Source organism: Somniosus microcephalus, chromosome 6, assembly GCF_052327205.1.
Source record: "Somniosus microcephalus isolate GS21.2 chromosome 6, FLI_Smic_1.0, whole genome shotgun sequence".
NCBI lineage: Eukaryota > Metazoa > Chordata > Chondrichthyes > Squaliformes > Somniosidae > Somniosus > Somniosus microcephalus.
Window position 1 is genome coordinate 51,854,380 of NC_140992.1, and position 21,821 is coordinate 51,876,200.

Genomic DNA, 21,821 nt, shown 5'->3' on the forward strand with positions numbered 1-21,821 from the left:
TGCAGGACCATGACGCCAACCTTGATAAGTTCCTTCGTACGGCCCAACTCCTAAACCTCACGTACAACAAGGAAAAGTGCATATTCCGCACAACCCGCCTCGCTATCCTTGGCTGCGTGGTGGAACACGGAGTCATCGGTCCTGACCCTGACCGGATGCGCCCCCTGATGGATCTTCCCCTGGCCCCACTGTCTCAAGGCCCTCAAAAGGTGCCTGGGCTTCTTTTCCTATTACGCCCAGTGGGTCCCTCATTATGCGGACAAAGCCCGTCCACTTATCAAGTCCACTTCCTTTCCCCTGACGGCGGAGGCCCGCTCAGCCTTTCACCGTATAAAAGATGACATTGCCAAGGCCACCATGCACTCGGTGGACGAGTCCATCCCCTTCCAGGTGGAGAGCGATGCATCCGACTTTGCCCTGGCCGCTACCCTTAACCAGGCGGGATGACCCGTGGCCTTCTTTTCACGAACCCTCCAGGGCTCCGAACTCAGACACTCCTCTGTGGAAAAGGAGGCCCAGGCCGTTGTGGAGGCGGTGCGCCACTGGCGGCACTACCTGGCTGGAAAACGATTTACCCTGCTTACTGACCAGCGTTCAGTCGCTTTCATGTTCAATAATAAGCAGAGGGGCAAAATCAAAAATGACAAGATTTTGAGGTGGAGAATTGAACTTTCCACCTACAATTACGACATCTTGTACCGGCCCGGGAAACTCAACGAACCCTCAGATGCTCTATCGCGAGGCACATGCGCCAACGCGCAGATCGATAGACTACGGGGCCTCCACAACGACCTCTGCCACCCGGGGGTCACCAGGTTCTTCCGCTTCATCAAGGCCCGCAACCTGCCTTACTCCATCGAGGAGGCCAAGACCATGACCAGGAGCTGCCCAGTCTGTGCAGAGTGCAAGCCGCGCTTCTATATGCCTGACAGAGCAAACCTGATCAAGGCCACCCGTCCCTTTGAGCGCCTGAGTGTCGACTTTAAAGGGCCCCTCCCCTCCTCTGACCGTAATGTGTACTTCCTCAACATAGTTGATGAGTACTCCCGTTTCCCTTTCGCCATCCCCTGCCCGGACATGACCACCGCTACGGTCATTAAATGCCTGCACAACCTCTTTGCTTTGTTCGGTTTTCCCAGCTATATTCATAGCGACCGGGGCTCGTCCTTCATGAGCGACGAACTCCGTCAGTACCTGCTCATGTGAGGTATTGCCTCAAGCCGGACCACCAGCTACAACCCCCGGGGGAACGGACAGGTTGAAAGAGAGAACGCGATGGTCTGGAAGGCAGCCCTCCTAGCCTTAAAATCTAGGGGCCTTCCGACCTCCCGTTGGCAGGATGTCCTACCTGATGCGCTCCACTCCATCCGGTCACTGCTGTGTACTGCCACCAACGCCACCCCCCATGAGCGAATGTTCGTTTTTCCCCGGAGGTCCACATCCGGTACCTCACTACCACACTGGCTGACGTGCCCAGGGCCCGTCCTGCTGAGGAAGCATGTAAGGTTCCACAAAACGGCTCCCCTGGTAGAGAAGGTTCACCTCCTCCATGCCAACCCCCAGTACGCCTACGTGGCATACTCGGACGGGCGGGAGGATACAGTCTCCATTAGAGATCTGGCACACTCGGGGTCCACTGACCCGTCACCATTGCCCTCCACCACGACCCCAAATTCAGTAGACCCAATTCTCACCCCTGTCCATTCCACCCCAGTAGACGGCATGCCGCGACCCCAGGACCCGCCGGAGTCCACTCGCCCACCCAACACCAAAGGGGACGATACGCCGGTGCTCGATCCCGTTCAAGACGCGTCGTTGGAAGCTGTACCATCTCAACCGTCGCCACGAAGATCTCGACGGCAAACGAGGCCGCCCGACAGACTCACCTACTCGAACTTCTGATACACTTCACCCCGCCGGACTTAATTTTAAACGAGGGGTGAATGTGGTAAACCACTGTCGTTCACGGTGTTCACTATTGTTGTTGTTGTCGTTCACTCTTGTTTCACTGTTATACCTGACTATGCCTCAGCTGACTCCGCCCTTGGCTACCTGGTATAAGGACGGCTGCACGGCAGCTCTCTGCCATTCGGTCGTCCACTAGAGGCATAGTCCTGATCTGTTTGTAGTTGCATTCAGTAGTTAATAAAAGCCTGTTGTTCTGAACTCTACTCAGCCTTTTATTAGAATCGATAGCGCATCAGGGAGGGATTACTGTACTAAGCACTTTGACTCTTACTTCTCCATCAGCATGGATTTCTAAAAGACAGGTCATGCTTGACCATTCTTACAGAATTCTTTAAGAAATAACAGAGGAGATGGATAAAGGAAATGTAGTTGATGTGGTTTATATGGGTTTTCAAAAAGTACTTCATAAGATGCTGCATAGAGATAATGACACCACAGAATTAAAGGAAATAAGACCAAATGGATAGAAAGATGGTTGGAGGATAGAAAACAAAGAGAAAGTTTCTTGGAATTGGAAAATATGGTGAGTAGTATTTTATTAAGGTCTGGAATTGGTGAAACAGAATTGAAATTTGCTGATGACAGCAAATTGGGGTCAATGCCAAACTGTGACAAGGATGGTGGAAGTCTACAGGACTGCATAAATAGATCAGTGGGATGAGCCGAGAGGTGACAAATGCAGTTTGCTCTCATTACATTACAGCATGGCAGCCAAAGTCTGGGCTAAATGCACCACAAAAATACATTCTCTGCCCACTGATGGAGCACTACATATTCCTCCATGACGCCTGAGGTGTCAAGGCCCACCTGAATAGATTGTTCTTCCCTACCAACACTGGAGGCTGCTGTGACGTTGCTTTTGGTGGTGTCAGCTACCACTGTTATTGACCAATGGTAAGCTGAGCACTCAACCCACCTATACAGGTCCATGATTTCCTGATTGCCGGCATGCATGAATCTTCCTCCACTATAAGCCAGAATATGAGACTATGGATCACTCTTTCAGAGAGTCAGCGCAAGCGTGTTGTGTCGAATGGTGTTGACTTCTATGGTCTGGAAAGTCCTGAGGCCCTGCTCTGCCGATATAAATGCAGAGGAGTGGAACCTTCACCTGCCCTTGCCCAAAGCCAGAGAGTTCGTCCCAAATCGCAGGGTTGGGGTCATTTGCATAGCCAAGGCCTGCAAAAGTGCATCATTGGTAGAGATCTCCGCTCTAACCGATCGCCCTTAGAAGGTGGAGAGGAGTCACCTTGAGGGCTCAAATGGGCTGAAGAAAAATATTTTTTTAAATATCTTTGGTTTCCTCTGAAACCACAGTAACTTGTAAAGATTTGGGACCTATCTGAATCATCAAAATGGAGATAATGCAAGCGGGGCAGTAGTAAAATGGTGACAGCAACTGCTGACTTAAAAATTACAGCAATTCTTGGAACATGTAGTTTCCATACAATGTTGTGTAAAATGCAGGGATTGCAATATTTAATTAAAAAAACTTCTGATTGACTGAAGAATACCAAAGTAAAGCAAACCCTGACCGCAACCAGCAGAAATAATGAGGGCGATTTTAACCCTACTCGCCAAGCGGAGCTGCCAGGATCTCGTCTGCAATTTTAACCTGAAAAAGGAAGAATTTACATTTATATAGTGCCTTTTATTACCTCGGGATGTTCCAAGTGATTTACAGCCAATTAAGTACTTTTGTAGTGTTGTGACTTTTGGGCAAGGATACCCAACCAAAGCTGACCGGGTCCTCCTTTACATATGCCTGTCGGGTCCTGATTACATCATTGGGACCCGACTGCAATTTAACTCGGGCCTGAGTGGGAAATCTAATGCGGCTTTCCCACCGGGCCAACCCAGGACAGAAGAGGATCATTCCCACGAGAGGCCGAAAAAGCGGTGATTTCCTTTTGTTTGTGGGCCATGAGGAGCAGGAATGTTCTCCCGGCCTCAAGGAAAGCGGGGGAGTTTCACCCCCCTTTCCCGAAGTGCCCCGGGACCCGATCCCAGCACCTACTTTGTGTAGGCAGACGACTTCTGGACCACACCGTTTTGTGGTGCTTCCCTCCGAAGTTTGTGATCACAAAGTTTTCAGCCTCCTAAACTGGGGCAGTTTAATAGATTCAAGTTCAGCTGTCTTGAGAATGGCAGAATTCTTTAAGAAATTAGAAGCCAAACTAAGAAGTTGATTTTTTAGGAGGAAAAGCAAAGCGGCTGAATTCTCAAGTAACTAGAGTATAAAACAGTTATGTTTTCATTGTACAATAATGGGGGAAAATGCTGTTCCCAATGATCAAAGACTGTGTGCAGTTTCACTTTGCCAGTGATCACTGATCCTCTTTACTGCTGAAATTGACTCCGTTTTCCAGCTCCCAAGTCTGAAATACTGTGGGCATGTTCTTAAATCCACAGACTGCATTCAAATGATCAAGCTCGTTATTCTCAAATGTTGGTTTCTTGAAAATGACAATGAAGTTTTCTGTCTGCTCTTTCTCTGAGCACTCCTCTGTGGGCACTTTGTATCTAATGGGCTAAATTTGAGCCACGTCTAATTTCTTGCTTGTAATACTTTTATAATGGCAGTTGGTTTGACATCCAGCTTTCCTAATCTTTGCACAATCTCCTTAATTTATGGGACGGCATTTTTTCCTCTTTATTCATACTCGGGATGTGGCAAGGCAGCCATTTATTGCCCATCCCTAAATTAAAGTTTCCAGCCCTCAGAAAATTAAAAAATTTTTACACCTTTTTGGAGCCTGCTGTAATTCTGCCTTTCCAGCCCAAAATAATTTCTCTTGGCAGGGATACAGATATTTAAGCATGAAAATAAAAGTAGTTTTACAGGCATCAACTGCACACAATCCACTTCCTTTCGATGGGAATCTAACTTTTAATGCATCAGGATAAGTTGTGAATTGAAACCTTTTACAGGACAAACCTACAATATCCCAATGAGTAGTTCCACATTCATCAGTCAAAACAGGCTCACCAACCTGTTCTGTCCCTTACCTGGAACCCATGGCAGCCCAGAGGCATTTGACCGTTGGATTGCCTGCACTGAGAGGGTGCTGATTTAACGGTCTTAAATTATTTATTTTTAAGTACTTTCAGCAGGGATAAGGATGAGACAGTATCATCAAAAAAACCTCTGATGAAGAATCATACCGAAATATGAACCTGTTTTCCTTTTTTATAGGTGTTGATCAACCCACTTGTGTGTTTCAAACATTTTCTGCTGAAATACGCTGTGGGCAATAGTAGTGGATGAATGCTTAAAGTCTTTGTACCACAGTCCGATATTGGCTATTTAATGGAGGCATTAACCCATAACCGGGGTTCAGTCACACCTTACAGTCCCACCCTCTAACTGATCTGATTTGGTTCACCTGATAGTCTCTGATTCCAGAGCTCATTTTTCTTGTGAAATGCTGACAAGCTAACCCACAAGTTGAAATGCTGACTGTCCGCTTAAAATGCTGAAGGTTGGTATGTATGTATCTATTTCTGAACCCCCGAGTAACTGTTGGCACTGTCAGTGGATGAATGCTTAATGTGTTTGTTCTGGACTTATTACATGCAGATAGCACCCTCTAGTGGTAGTTAGTGTACAGCAGTGTTAGTATACTGAAATAGGTCATTTGACCTTGTTCCTGTTTGAACCCGGAAGTAGTATTCCAGAAAGAACCTACTGAGTAATGGAGAATCTTCCATGAGGGATTCTCAATCCTGTGTAATCTCATTGTATATGCTGGGCAGGACGCAATGTCTGTGAGTATCTTTGTTTGTTAACATGATAGCAACTTTGTCAGTGTAGTATTTGACAATACTTTTGTAGTGTATGTGCCTTTAAGAGCCCCATGTGTACTGTAAAGCCGGTAATGGCCACTCGGGCTATATAAGCCTGTATATTGTGTTGTATCAGTTAGTTCCCCTCCAGACTTTGTTTAGTAAACACCTATGAAACCAACTCCTGTCTTCAGTTCTCTATCAACACACAGACACAACAGTGGCGACGAATTGGAAACGGACTTACCTGCAATTCGGCAGCACCTCAAGGACATCGATTCCTCTGGCGTCCAAAGTTGAAGAAAAATCAAGAAAAAGAAAAAAAGCTGTGGTTTCACCAGCTAGCCAAGCTGGTGGCAGGTACTGCAATAATCCTTCCTGGGCATCGGGCTGGGGCTCCAGCGGCTGGCTCTACAGCTGGGCCAAGCAGTGAAAGCGGAGGCAAGCAGTAACAGACGGGGAGGGAGCACTCTGGAGACGGCCGGCGCTGCAAGCAGGTCGGCGTTCAGACCTAGAGAGAGAGTCCGGCGGAAACGAGTCTCCAACTGTAAATAAATAAATAAAAAGAACGGAAACCGCGGGAAACAGGGTTGTCATCGGCAGCAGCGGCGGGGAAGCGCCATATCTTTTCTGCAGAAAAGAAAGAAAAGTGCAGGAAGCGCCATTTTATTTCTAGGATGCCTAAGTCTGGCAATATTGATGCTTTTGATAACGAGATAGAGGATTGGACCACATATGTGGAAAGAGTGGAGGTATATTGCACCGCAAATGGAATAGAAGATGAAAAAAAAGCTTCAGTACTGCTAAATCTAATGGGCGCAAAGACATACGGGCTGTTACGAAATTTAATCACTCCAGCCAAACCAAAGGACAAGAATTTTAAAGAAATTGTTGATACCCTACAGGAGCACTTAAACCCAACACCGCTGCTGATAGCGGAACGATTCAAATTCTTCAAGAGAAATCAACACAAGAATGAAAGTAACGCTGATTACCTCGCCGAATTAAGAAAGCTATCAAAACACTGCCAATTCGGGGCAGGACTAGCAGATTATCTTCGAGACAAATTCGTCTGCGGTCTCTTAAGTGAAGGAACACAGAAAAGGCTGCTTTCTGAAAAAGATTTAACACTAGACAAGGCTTTCAGTATGGCTGTATCATACAAAGCAGCCGCAAGAGGAGCTGCAGAGATACAACAAAAGACACAGGACTTCGGCACCCATGAAATGACACAGGGTTTCGAGAGATGTTATCGCTGCGGCAGATCCACTCATGACCAGAGGGACTGCTGGTTCAAGGACAAAGCATGCAGGCAATGCGGAAAGATTGGACACATTGCATGGGTATGCCGATCTGGACAAAAAAAATCCACAGACAGGGAAAAAAAAAATCAATAAAGAAAAGTACAGAAAGGTACAAATGATGACGGACAGTAGCTCCGAAGACCAGAAGAGCGATAGCGACTCCGAAAACAAGAGACTAAGCTGTCTCAAATTACATAATGTAATTGCCAAAGATGATTACCAGACCATTTGGGTTACCCTCACGATAGCAGGGTCCCCAGTTAAAATGGAGCTAGATACAGGATCAGCTCTGACCGTCATAAATCGATGGGATTACGAGCGGCTATTTCCGCATATACCTTTAAAAGACACATCCATTATCTTGAAAACATATACGGGGCAGAAAGTATACCCCAAAGGAAAAATAAGGGTGCCTGTTGTATACAACGGCAAGGAAATACAGAAGTTGTATTTATACATTCTACAAGATGGTGGTCCACCGCTGTTGGGACGTGAATGGATCAGGAAAATACGTTTAGACTGGCACTCCATTCAGGCACTGACGGTGACCAGTAAGAAAAAAAACGATGATGACGTCATACCTGAACGATTAAAAGACATCTTGGCCAACGCCAAAGAAGTGTTTCAAGAGAAACTAGGAACCTTGAAAGGCATCACCGCCTCAATAAAAGTGGAAGATGCAGCAATTCCCAAGTTTTTTAAGGCAAGACCGGTGCCATACGCAATTCGTCCAGCAGTCGAGGCAGAGCTGGAGAATTTGGAAAAGGCAGGCGTATTATCCAAAATAGATTGGAGCGAGTGGGCAACACCCATCGTTCCAGTCATGAAGAAAGCATTGAATAATGATAAATCTGAAGAACAGAGAAATATTCGCATCTGTGGAGACTTCAAGGTGACTGTAAACCCGGTCCTTCACACGGTACAGTATCCTCTTCCGAGGATAGAAGATATTTTCGCCTCACTATCCGGAGGGAAACGTTTCACCAAAATTGACTTGGCACAGGCATATCTACAGATGGAAGTTGAAGAGGCCTCAAAAAAAATCTCACGATAAATACACACAAAGGTCTGTACCAGTACAATCGACTGGTTTTCGGAGTAGCATCCGCTCCAACTATCTGGCAAAGAGCTATGGAGCAAGTCCTCCAAGGGATTCCGGGGACTCAATGCTACCTAGATGACATCCTTGTAACAGGAGAAAACGACAACGAGCACCTTGCCAATTTGGAGCAGGTGCTCACTAGGCTGAGAGAACGGGGCCTACGAGCAAATCGCCCCAAGTGCGAATTTTTCCAAAATCAAATATCATATTGTGGCCACATAATTAATAAGGAAGGGTTGCATAAGTCACCTGAAAAAATTGAAGCGGTCATAAAAGCCCCAGCACCTGAAAATGTTTCACAATTAAGGTCGTTCCTGGGATTAATAAATTACTATCATAAATTTTTACCGAACTTATCAACTCTTCTACACCCTCTTAATGAACTGCTACAAACAGGAGTAATTTGGAAATGGAGCGAAGACTGTAAACGTGCCTTCCATAAATGCAAAGACTTAATCACGTCCAAAGAAGTTTTGGCTCATTACAACCCATCACTGCCAATCAGACTGGCGTGCGATGCATCCCCTTACGGCATAGGAGCAGTATTATCGCATAAATTCCCTGATGGCTCGGAACGGCCGATAGCTTTTGCGTCATGCTCATTGAACTCAGCTGAGCGTAACTATGCCCAAATCGACAGGGAAGCACTCAGCCTGGTATGGGGAGTGAAGAAATTCAACCATTACCTACACGGACAAAAATTTACCTTGTTGACTGACCTTCAACCCTAAAAAGGGTGTTCCCATTATGACAGCGCAAAGGCTACAGAGGTGGTCCCTTTTTCTAGGGGCACACCAATACAACATAGAATACAAAGGATCAAAACAGCATGGGAATGCTGACGGGTTATCGCACCTACCGTTGCCAACGGTAGAAGAAGCACCTACCGTAGACCCAGTGGAGATTTTCCACTCTACCATAGTCGAATGTCTACCAGTGACAAATTCTGCCATTGAAAGGGAAACTAGAAATGACCCAACTCTCTCTCAAGTCTACGATTTAACAGTGAAGGGATGGCCAGCACATGGCGAACCACTGTTGCCAGCATTCTCGCAAAGAAGAGAACAGCTGTCAGTGTGCCGAGGAACCTTGATGTGTGGATCCAGAGTGGTGATTCCACCCAAACTCCAGGATAAAGTTCTAAAGGAGCTTCACGAGGGGCATCTGGGTGGAGTGAAAATGAAGAACCTAGCCAGGGCATTTGTATGGTGGCCAGGTAGCGATAGAGACATCGAAGAAATGACCAAGAGCTGCCTAGGATGCCAGAAGGTCCAAAACACCTCTACATCCATGGGAGTGGCCCTCATCTTCCTGGCAAAGGGTACACATCGACTTTGCTGGTCCATTTATGGACTCAATGTTCTTAATCGCGGTTGATGCACACTCCAAGTGGCCGGAGGTAATAAAGATGTCCTCCACCACCACGGAAAAAACCATCACAGTATTAAGGACCATATTTGCCAGGAATGGGCTGCCGGAACAGATCTGTTCTGATAATGGACCGCAATTTGTGTCCGAAGAATTCAGGAAGTTCTTTAAAAAAACAATGGGGTTAAGCACTACACGTCCGCCCCATACCATCCCGCCACCAGTGGATTGGCTGAAAGGTTTGTCCAGACCTTCAAGAAGGCCATAAAGGCCATGGGTAATGAAGACATAAAACTTCAGCACAAGGTGGATAACTTCTTGTTCGCATACAGGAATGCAACACATATGGTTACAAACCAAACTCCCGCCATGATGTTCTTCAATAGAAGCCTAAGATGCCGGCTGGATTTGATCAAGCCCAACATCAGAAGGGACATGGAGAACCGGCAATTTCAAGGCATGAGTGAAAGGCCAACTAGAACCTTCCAGATAGGTCAACAAGTTTTGGCCCGGGACTACCGTACCGAGAAATGGCAGCCTGGAACTATCTGCACACGACTAGGACCACTGATGTACACCGTGGACATCGGAGAAAGCATAATAAGGCGCCATGCTGACCAAATCATAGAGTCATCCGAAAAAGAACCTACTACACCACCGAGGCATTATTTGGACCGAGTCAGGAAGCCGCCAGAGAGACTGACTTATAATTAATTAACTGCAGCAATGTGTAGATTATTTTTCTTGTAACATGTAATTAATAATTACTTAAAATATTATGTACTGGTTGGCTAAAAGGGGAGGAATTGTAGTGTATGTGCCTTTAAGAGCCCCAGGTGTACTGTAATGCCGGTAATGGCCACTCGGGCTATATAAGCCTGTATATTGTGTTGTATCAGTTAGTTCCCCTCCAGACTTTGTTTAGTAAACACCTATGAAACCAACTCCTGTCTTCAGTGTCTCTATCAACACACAGACACAACAACTTTGTTTATAAGAAGTTATTAGCTGTTAGCTACAGAAGTCTCGCTCAAGTGCCATTTAGTTATACAATTAGTCTATTCTATTGTTATAAATATGTCTATATCTTTTATGTAACATCTAATGTATAGTACTCAGTTCTATGTACAAAACATACTTTGTCTTTGTTTACAGTTTCACAAATTTGTTCAAGTAAAGCTTCAAAACAGCAAACCCGCTTGTCGAGGAATTATTTGAATGAGTGTTTAGCTGGCTGGATAACTAGATAGGAGCATGTCTAGCGAGACCAGTACAGTGTTCATATGACATTCATTGCTGTGCTGTTTTAGCGGAGGTGTTTACCTATTAAAAATACATGCCTGCATTTAAATAGCAGACGAGGTACTGCCACATGAATACATCGTGCATTCATCTGCCAGTATTGCCAATAATCATTTTTAAGCTTTAGTTTCTCCTGATCCTATTCAGGGCTAGAGTCCATTGTACTTACCGTGGTCTACCTCTACTGCAGTTCCTTTCCCCCTAAACATGCCCCTTTCCCTCCAATGAACACAAATATACAGATTCTTTAGTTAAAAGTAAAAGCTAAAAGAAATGGGTTAAAGTCCTCCATTGTAATAGCAGACACAGGAATGTCAAACAGTCACATTTAAGTGTTCATCTGATACTTTTTGTTTCCCTTTTTTAGCCTCCTCTCTTCAATTTTGAAGCAAAATACTTCAGGGAAAATGCTAGAATCTATTATTAAGGACGTGGTAACAGGGCACTTAGAAAATAATAATAGGATTGAGTAGAGTCTACACGGATTTATGAAAGGGAGAACAGGTTTGAAGAATCTATTAAGAGTTTTTTGAGATTGTAACTAGCGGGGTAGATAAATGGGAACCAGTGGACGTGGTGTATTTTCAGAAAGGCATTCAATAAGGTGCCACACAAGAGGTTATTAAACAAAATTAGGGCTCATGGGATTGGGGGTAATATATTAGCATGGATTGAGGATTGGTTAACGGACAGAAAACAGAGAGTAGGAATAAACGCGTCATTTTCGGGTTGGCAGGCTGTAACTAGTGGGATACCACAAGGATCAGTGCTTGGGCCTCAGCTATTCACAATCTACATCAATGATTTGGATGAGGGGAGCAAATGTAATATATCCAAGTTTGCTGATGATACAAAGCTAGGTGGGAATGCAAGTTGTGAGGAGGATGCAAAGAGGCTTCAAGGGGATATAGACAGGCTAAGTGAGCGGGCAAGAACATGGCAAATGGAATATAATGTGGAGAAATGTGAAGTTATCCACTTTGGTAGAAAAAATAGAAAAGCAGAATAGTTTTTAAATGGTGATAGATTGGGAAATGTTGGTGTTCAGAGGGACCTGGTTGTCCTTGTAAACGAATCACTGAAAGTTAACATGCAGGTACAGCAATCAATTCGGAAAGCAAATGGTATGCTGGCCTTTATTACAAGAGGATTTGAGTATAAGAGTAAAGACGTCCTACTGCAATTATATAGGGCCCTGGTGAGACCACACCTGGAGTATTGTATACAGTTTTGGTCTACTTGCCTAAGGAAGGATATACTTGCCATAGAGGGAGTGCAACAAAGGTTCACCAGACTGGTTCCTGGGATGGAGAGATTGAGTAGACTAGGCCTATATTCTCTAGAGTTTAGAGGAATGAGAGGTGATCTCATTGAAACATACAAAATTCTTACAGGGCTTGACAGGGTAGATGCAGGGAGGATGTTTCCCCTGGCTGCGGAGTCTAGAACTGTAGTGTATGTACCTTTTTAAGGGGAGAACTACTTTTTACAGCTCTTGTATACTGTAAGTACCGGCAGTGACCACACCTGCATATAACCCTGAGTAGGGATCTGTACTATTAGTTTTAGAGCAACCCTCACCCAGTAAACACCTGTTGATTGTTTCTCTGCAGTCTCTGTCTATTTGTTGAAGGACACCATACATCAAGATTCACGGATTTAACAAGAACCAGGGGTCACAGTCTCAGAATAAGGGGCCGAGGGGTCGGACATTTAGGACTGAGATGAGAAATTTCTTCAGTCAGAAGGTTGTGAATCTTTGGAATTTTCTACCCCAGAGGGCTGTGGAGGCTCAGTCGTTGTGTATATTCAAGACAGAGATCGATAGATTTTTGGATATTAAGGCAATCAAGGGATATGGGATAGTGCAGTAAAGTGGAGATGAGGTAGAAGATCAGCCATAATCTTACTGAATGGCGGACAGGCTCGAGGGGCTGAATGGCTTACTCCTGCTCCTATTTCTTATGTTCTAATGGTATGAATTTCCAGTGCACTGTGTCATATTAAATATCAGATAAACATCATGGCACTTTATAGCATTGCACCAGAAGTCTTGGAACATAAGATTTTAATAATTGCTTGAAATTTCATGCATGTTGGTGTCTAACATTCAGGTAATAATGGCCAAACAAACAGTTAACTAAATTATCAACCTATTCTATTAACCCAAAATTTGATACTAACGAGATTGGAAAAAAATGTGTTTTTTATTGTGAAGGGGTTCTGAACAGGTAAATAATTTTTTGCTGTGGGTCATTCCCATGTTTTTAGGCCATGCTGTCTACAGGAAGGTTCATTTTAGGGACAGTTCGATCCCATCTACTGCCATCTGCATTGCAGGTATAATGAGCATTCTGTGATGTAAATCACCGGCTGCACTTCAGTTAGCACAGAGGAATTACGCTTTTTCTTAATAACTTAAAAATGCGTTTTTTACATTCAGTAGTCAACATTTCACACCTCACTCATTAGAAGTAATAGCCTGTCAAAAGGGGGTGAAGCACCATAATTAGATTACATCATCAATGTTCTGAAAGTTCTGCTATGAATATAAAATGCTTCTTTACACTTTGTAATTGTCATTTTGTTACTTTGGTAGTTATTAGTACATGTTACTAAAGCCACTAGAGTAATCTTTTAATTAATGTTAGGATTTGCATGTACTGTACTTGCATATTGAGCATTAATCATATACTGTAACATTCCACATATTGGTAGTCGAACAGACTATTTGAACAAATTATTATATTTATTTTACTATAATATTTAAATGGTATGGGCTTACTTGATGCCAAATTCCAAAATAAAAATGTACAGTAAATATGTTTACAGTATATAATGTATGATCTACATAATACAATATTTCTTCAGTTCGGGCATTAGTTTTCTAGTTGCTACTATCACTTTCTCCCTCCAATCATGTCCTGTTTATAGTTCAGCTCTGCAGGCAGTTTAGTCAACACTACGAATTCAATAAATATTCTTAAAATACACATTTTGATAAGCCTTGTATAAGTTATTATAGCATAGATGCATTTAAGGGGAAGGTAGATGAGCACAGGAGGGAGAAAGGAATAGAAGGATATGCTGATAGGATTAGATGAAGAGGGGTGGGAGGAAGCTTTGTGGAGCATAAACGCTTTTGGGTCAATTGGCCTGTTTCTACGCTGTAAATTATATGTAATTCTATTATCATCAACTGTATACTTTAGCCTATAATGCTCTTTTAAACCTGTCAATAAGATTGTACAGGTACATTGCAATCATGACACACTGCAGTCATTAAATTAAACTGAAGTATGCAAAAACCTGGTTTGCAGGAAGATTCAGAGGGAGTTGAATTTTATGCTCTCCAATTTACCTAGCTGACTGCAGTCTAAGATTTCCAATCTGTTACACTTTTATTGATTTATTCATGTAATTCCTCTAATTTCCTAATGTATTTAGCCACACAAAACTAGTAATCACAACAGATGAATGGCTAAAAGTTGATTTATAATGAATTTGGATCACATCTATATTAAATGGAAAGTATTTAGTGGTGAATTGCCCCCCAAATTAGTCAGTGTTGCAAAAGCTAATGTGCTGGATTTTGCCGTCAGTGGTGTTCATGCCAGTGAGGTTGTTTGGCAGTAATTAAGACTTGCCACGCTGTTAAAAGGGCACTTGCATTGGAATGGACAAGCCCTAACATTTTCTGGTGAGTTTAGTGCGTATATTATTTTTTATTCGTTCATGGGACGTGGGCGTCACTGGCAAGGCCAGCATTTATTGCCCATCCCTAATTGCCCTCGAGAAGGTGGTGGTGGTGAGCTGCATTCTTGAACCGCTGCAGTCCGTGTGGTGAAGGTACTCCCAAATTGCTGTTCGGAAGAGAATTCCAGGATTTTGACCCAGCGACGATGAAGGAATAGTGATATATTTCCAAGTCAAGATGGTGTGTGACTTGGAGGGGAACTTGGAGGTGTTGGTGTCCCCATGCGCCTGCTGCCCTTGTCCTTCTAGGTGGTAGAGGTCGCATGTTTGGGAGGTGCTGTCGAAGAAACCTTGACTAGTTGCTGCAGTGCATCTTGTCGACGGTACACACTGCAGCCATGGTGCGCCAGTGGTGGAGGGAGTGATGTTTAAGGTGGTGGATGGGGAGCCAATCAAGCGGGCTGCTTTGTCTTGGATGGTGTTGAGCTTCTTGAGTGTTGTTGGAGCTGCACTCATCCAGGCAAGTGTAGAGTATTCCACCACACTCCTGAATTGGGCCTTGTAGATGGTGGAAAGGCTTTGGGGAGTCAGGAGGTGAGACACTTGCCACCGAATACCTAGCCTCTGACCTGCTCTTGTAGCCACAGTATTTATGTGGCTGGTCCAGTTAAGTTTCTGGTCAATGGTGACCCCCAGGATGTTGATTGTGGGGGATTTGACAATGGTAATGCCGTTGAATGTCATGCAAGTACAGCAACTTCACGTTGTTCCACGTGTTTCAATGGTGAGTCTCTCGGCGAGATACCGGTATAGCGCAGTTTCTGGAAGCGCAGGGCAACCTGGACAGCAACTTCTTGATTTATGGATTTAACTGCGCGTGTGCAGTCACTGGAAGTTGCTGTCCGATTTGCATGTTAACAACAGTGAGCGCTGTTAGCCTCAATGTTATTTTTACCTCAAAATCCGGCCCATTGACTTTCTTTCAGCTGATCCTCAGTAATGTGTTGGACTGCTGGTTTCAGAAGAGTTTTATTCCAGTGATGTTTGTAAATGGGCATTGCTTTCCTTAACCCACATTTGTTTTTGATGTCACTGGAGTGGAATGTCACGTCGTCACAAAATGTTGTACTGGACTATGTCTAACCCACCGCTAAACATCATCATGAGTACGTGAAAGAAGCCAGTGAGTATGCAGATATTTGTCTATATAACACTAAGGTATTATAGGGAAATTTGGCAGGTTAGACTGCTCTTTTAATGCTTAATTTTAAATATATGACTGAGCTGCTGCCCTGCGGCACATTGTAAATATTGCAGTATTGTCCATGTTGTCTGTGCTGCTTTGGATGAATGTTTGGGACAACAGAGTGCATTCTGCCAATTCAGATTTTACTGGTTGAAGATTTGCTCGTAAGCAGGGCTATTTGCTGTCCTTGTAAAAATAGAATTGGATTATAAAATGTTTCTACTACCTAACTGCGTGTTGGCTCATGGGCGGGCTGCTGCAGAAGCACTTCCGCTTGTACCTGTATTGAGAAGAGAGTGCTTCAGTAGTTGGCACAATGTTAAATACTGATCTACTCAGCCTGCCGGCAGCCAACGATCGACTGAGTGTGTTTGTTCCTGGCAAATGCACGTGGCCTCTGGAGGGAGCAGCACCACCTTGCTCACATTGATCATTAGTTGCCAACAGCAGAGGGCAAACTGACAATATAAACACAGCATTAGTTGCAAGATGGAGTGTTGCAGGACACAAAAAGTAAGTAGAGTGATCCTCACAGCATGTTCAGTGGAATGAATATTTTTGAATAGTTATTGTTATATCCGTGTATCTTAATGTTGTGTCCTTCAATAATCAGACAAAGACTGCAGGGAACGATCAACAGGTGTTTACTGAATGAGGGTTCAAACTGCAACTGACTGTACAGATCACTACTCAGGGTTTATATACAGGTGTGGTCACTGCCGGTACTACAGGAGCTGTAAAAAGTAGTTCTCCCCCTTAAATGTACATACATTACAATTCCTCCCCTTTTAGATTAACAGTACCATAACACTCATTTAACAATTAAATATCAACTAATTACAATTAACACTTTTAACATGCAACATTAACTGAAAATAGTCTCTTTATAAATTCAGTCTTTGGGGAGGCTTCCTGATTCTTTCTGGATAATGCCTTTCCCGAGTGTCTCGCACTTGGTGCGGAGGTGATTCTAACACCCTGTCGTCAGTTGATTCATCAGCTTCCAATGCTATTGTTTCTGAGGTAGATGCGACCTGTACGTTGGGTTCCTCACCAGGTACGTATGGCCGAGACATGGGGTTGACTCGTTCCTGTGACTCTAGGATCTGGTCAGCATGGCGTCTCACAATGTTCTCCCCAACATCCACTGTGCACATTAGTGGCCCCTGCCATGTGCATATCGTTCCTGGTTGCCATTTCTCTGTTCGGTAGTCGCGGGCCAAGACTGGTTGCCCTACATTGAAGCTCCTTGTTGGCTTCTCATTGATGTGCTGGAATTGCTTACTCTCAACATCTCTTCGTACATTTGGTCTGAGCAAATCCAGACAAGATCTCAACCTTCGGTTAAAGAACATCATGGCTGGGGCCTGGTTGGTGACTGCATGTGTCGCATTTTTGTAGGCTAACAGGAAATTGTCCACCTTATGCTGCAGTGGAATGTTGTCATCGCACATGGCCTTTACTGCTTTTTTAAAGGTTTGTACGAACCTCTCAGCCAATCCATTTGTGGCTGGATGATACGGGGCGGATGTGTAATGCCTTACCCCATTCCTTTTCATAAATCTTTGAAACTTTTCGGACACAAACTGTGGTCCGTTATCAGAGCAAATCTGCTCTGGCAAGCCGTTCCTGGCAAAAATGGTCCGTAGGACTGCAATAGTTTTCTCCGTGGTGGTGGAGGACATTTTGATCACCTCAGGCCATTTCGAGTGCGCATCCACGGCTATTAAAAACATTCAGTCCATGAATGGACCAGCAAAATCAATATGCACCCGTTGCCATGGAGATGAGGGCCACTCCCATGGGTGTAGAGGGGCATGTGGTGGTGCATTTTGGACCTTCTGGCATCCTGAGCAGCTCTTTGTCAGGTCCTCGATTTGCTGATCGATCCCCGGCCACCACACATAATCCCTAGCAAGGCTTTTCATTTTCACCCCTCCCAGATGACCTTCGTCAAGCTCATTGAGCACTCTCTCCCTTAACTTGGGTGGAATTACCACTCGGGATCCACACATCAAGGTCCCCTGGCATACTGACAGCTGTTCTCTTCTGGATGAGAATGCTGGCAACAGTGAGTCGCCATGTGCTGGCCACCCCTTCACCATCAAATCATATACCCGAGACAGTGTCGGGTCATTTCGGGTCTCCTTCTCTATACCAGCAAGCATTCAATTATAGTCGAATGAAATATTTCGACAGGATCCACTGCTGGTGCTTCCTCCGCAGTAGGCAGTGGCAGGCGTGATAGCCCATCGGCGTTTCCATGCTGTTTTGTGCCCTTATACTCGATTTCATATTGGTGCGCCCCTAGAAAAAGGGACCATCTTTGTAGCCGTTGCGCAGTCATCACCGGAACGCCCTTCTTTGGATTAAAGATGGAGACAAGTGGTTGGTGGTCAGTCAGCAAGGTGAACTTCTGCCCGTGCAGATAGTGATTGAACTTTTTCACTCCCCACACTAGGCTGAGGGCCTCCCTGTCAATCTGGGCGTAGTTACGCTCGGCTGAGGTTAGTGACCGAGACGCAAAGGCTACTGGCCTCTCCGAGCCGTCCGGGAATTTGTGCGACAGCACCGCTCCAATGCCATAGAGTGATGCATCACACGCCAACCGAATTGGTAGTGCTGGGTTGAAATGAGCCAACACCTCTTTTGATGTGATCAATGCTTTGCTCTTCTGGAAAGCTCGTTTACATTCGTCACTCCACTTCCATGGTACCCCCGTTTGCAGTAGGGTGTTCAGTGGGTGTAGTACGGTAGACAAATTCGGCAAGAACTTATGGTAGTAGTTCACCAGCCCGAGGAACGACCTCAGTTGTGACACATTTTCCGGTGCTGGAGCCTTGACTACTGCCTCAATCTTTTGAGGGGACTTATGTAACCCCTCTTTATCAATAACGTGGCCACAATATGAGATCTGCTTCTGGAAAAACTCGCATTTGTGGCGATTAGCTCGGAGCCCATATTCCTTCAATCTAGTGAGCACCTGCTCCAGGTTGGCGAGGTGATCAGTCATTTTCGCCCGTGACCAGGATGTCGTCCAAATAACACTGGGTCCCTGGAATCCCTTGCAGGACTTGTTCCATTGCCCTTTGCCAAATAGCCGGAGCTGATGCTACCCCGAACACCAGCCGGTTGTATTGGTAGAGACCTTTATGAGTGTTGATCGTGAGGTACTGTTTTGAGGCTTCTTCTACCTCCATTTGCAGGTACGCCTGGGCCAGATCAATCTTAGTGAAGCATTTCCCTCCAGATAGCGAGGCGAAAATATCTTCAATCCGCGGAAGCGGATATTGTACAGTGTGAAGGACTGGGTTCACTGTCACCTAAAAGTCCCCACAGATGCGAACCTTCTTTGGTTCCCCAGGCGTATTACTCAATGACCTCTTCATTACAGGAACGATGGGTGTAGCCCACTCGCTCCAGTCTACTTTGGACAGTACTCCTGAACGTTCCAAACCTTCCAGCTCTGCTTCGACGGCTGGGCGGATCGCATTAGGTACCGGTCTGGCCTTAAACTTTGGGCTTGCATTTTCCTCCATTTTGATCGTTGCTGTTATGCCTTTTAGTGTTCCGAGTCCCTGCTGGAACACTTCTTGTGCGTCAGTTAGCATTTTTGACAGTCGTCCAGGTGTGACGTCGTCATCCTTTTTGGCATCTACAGTCAGTGCTTGTATGGAATGCCAATCTAGCTGTATCTTCCGGATCCATTCACGTCCTAGTAGTGGTGGTCTTCCATCTGGCAATACATATAGGTCCATTTTTGGTGTTTCCTTGCCGTTCTATATAACGTTCACCCTTATTTTTCCTTTGGGGTAGACTTTTTGCCTCGTGTACGTCTTCAAGACAATCTTTGTATCTCTCAAGCGTATATGCGAGAATAGCTGCTTGTAGTCCCTTCGGTTTATGACTGTTAGGGCTGATCCTGTGTCCAATTCCATTTTCACTTGGACTCCAGCTATCTTGAGCGTGACCCAGATAGTTTGGTGATCCTCTGTTTTGATCACATTATGTAGTTTCAGACAACCCAGCTCCTTGCTTCGGGAGTCTGTATCACTCTTCTGTTCGTCTGAACTACTCTCCGTCACCTTATGTACCTTCTTGTACTTCTCCTGTGGAGATTTCTTGCTGCTGGTTTTCTTTCCCAACCTGCAGACTCTTGCTATATGTCCTACTTTTCCACACTGTCTGCACACTTTGTCCTTGAACCAGCAATCATTATGGTCGTGTGTTGTTCTGCCGCAGCGATAGCACTTCACTGTTCCGTATGACATTTCATTTGTGCCATATTCTCGCGGTCTCCATTGTATCTCTGCAGCGCCCCGTGCTGCTGCTTCGTGTGATACTGCAATGCTGAAAGCCTTGTCCAGCGTAAGATCCTTTTCTGATAGAAGCCGTTTCTGGGTTCCTTCACTTTGAAGCCCACACACAAACTTGTCCCTTAAAGTATCTGCTAGTCCCGTTCCAAACTGGCAGTGTTTCGATAGCTTGCGCAGTTCCGTTAAATACTCAGCATTACTTTCATCTTTATGCTGGTTTCTTTTGTGAAACTTAAATCTTTCTGCTATCAGCAGCGGTGTGGGGTTTAAGTGGTCCTGTAGGATTGACACTATGTTTTCAAAATCCTTTTCTACTGGCTTCTCTGGGGTTACTAGGTTTCGTAGTAAGCCATACGTTTTTGCACCCATTGAATTCAACAATACCTGCGCTTTCTTGTCATCTGGCACTTCATTCGCCTTGCAGTATACTTCTATGCGTTCGACATATGTCGTCCAATCTTCGACTTCATTGTTGAACGCTGTGATACTGCCACTCTTCGGCATTTTTGGGTGTGGTTAGACTGGCTTAAAATGGCGTCTCCCGCGCTTTCCTTTCTTCCCCGCTGCGGCTTAAAATGGCGTCTCCCGTGCTTTCCTTTCTTCCCCGCTGCGGCTTAAAATGGCGTCTCCCGCGCTGCTGCCAACGCCGCTCTCAGTGGTCCTCGTGGCAAATGGCGACGCCCTGTGGGTTTCGTGCGCTGCTCCTGCGCTGCTGCCAACGCCGCTCTCTGCCGTCCTCGTGGCAATGGCAGCGCCTCGCATTTTCCTGCGCGCCTCTCTCCCCCGTTGACGCTGCTCGGCCCTTGAACACCAGCTGCGCTCTGCGCTCTCTCGTCTCTCTCCCCGTTGACGTTGCTCAGTCCTGAACACCGGCTGCGCCCTGTGCGCTCTGCCCTCTCTCTCTCTCTCTCTCTCTCTCTCCCCCATCGACGCTGCTCGGCCTTTTTCTGTGCCGCTCGGTCGGCTCTAGCCGCCGCTGTCCGGGAAGGGTCTGCGCAGTACCTGTTGCCAGCCCGTTTCGCTGGACCACCGTGACTGGAAAGCCAAGCCTGGCTCTCGACAGCCTCCCCTGCGATGCTCAAATCTCCGCTGGATGACTGGGCGGTTGCCCGTGATTGACGCCCGTGCTTCTGGACTCGACCTCCTTCCACTGTTCTCCAGGAGCGAATCCCTGGGAGGTGATGCAGAGTTGCAGGTAGGTTCAAATCTGCATCGTCGCCAATGTTATATCCGTGTATCTTAATGTTGTGTCCTTCAATAATCAGACAAAGACTGCAGGGAACGATCAACAGGTGTTTACTGAATGAGGGTTCAAACTGCAACTGACTGTACAGATCACTACTCAGGGTTTATCTACAGGTGTGGTCACTGCCGGTACTACAGGATACAGGAGCTGTAAAAAGTAGTTCTCCCCCTTAAAGGTACATACATTACAGTTATGGTAAAGGTGTAGTTCGCTATTACTCTGGCATTGCTCTTCCATTTATGTGCAAGATGAAATGTGGGCTCTTTGTAACCAGGTGTATGCTCTCCTTGGCAGGTTATATTCCATGATGTGGATGCCCTGACTCGGAAGTTGTTCCCTGTTGTTGAAGCAATGCAGAAACATTTTAGTTCTGGATCAGGTGCTTACTACAGTGACTCCATTTTCTTCTTGTCAGTCGCCATGCACAGAATCATGCCTGCAGGTAAACTTTTTGTTTGTTGTTTGTGCAGTGAGTGCACTGAAATAA

The 21,821-nt window shown here is 45.4% G+C and overlaps 1 protein-coding gene across 1 annotated transcript in view; it reads left to right on the forward strand.

Moving 5' to 3' along the window:
- xxylt1 (xyloside xylosyltransferase 1) overlaps positions 1 to 21,821 on the forward strand; it is a 181,735-nt gene that overhangs the window by 27,775 nt on the left and 132,139 nt on the right. The window contains exon 2 of the mRNA XM_085990216.1: positions 21,629 to 21,776. Coding sequence (XP_085846342.1) covers positions 21,629 to 21,776 — 148 coding nt within the window. The remainder of the gene's footprint in view (positions 1 to 21,628; positions 21,777 to 21,821) is intronic.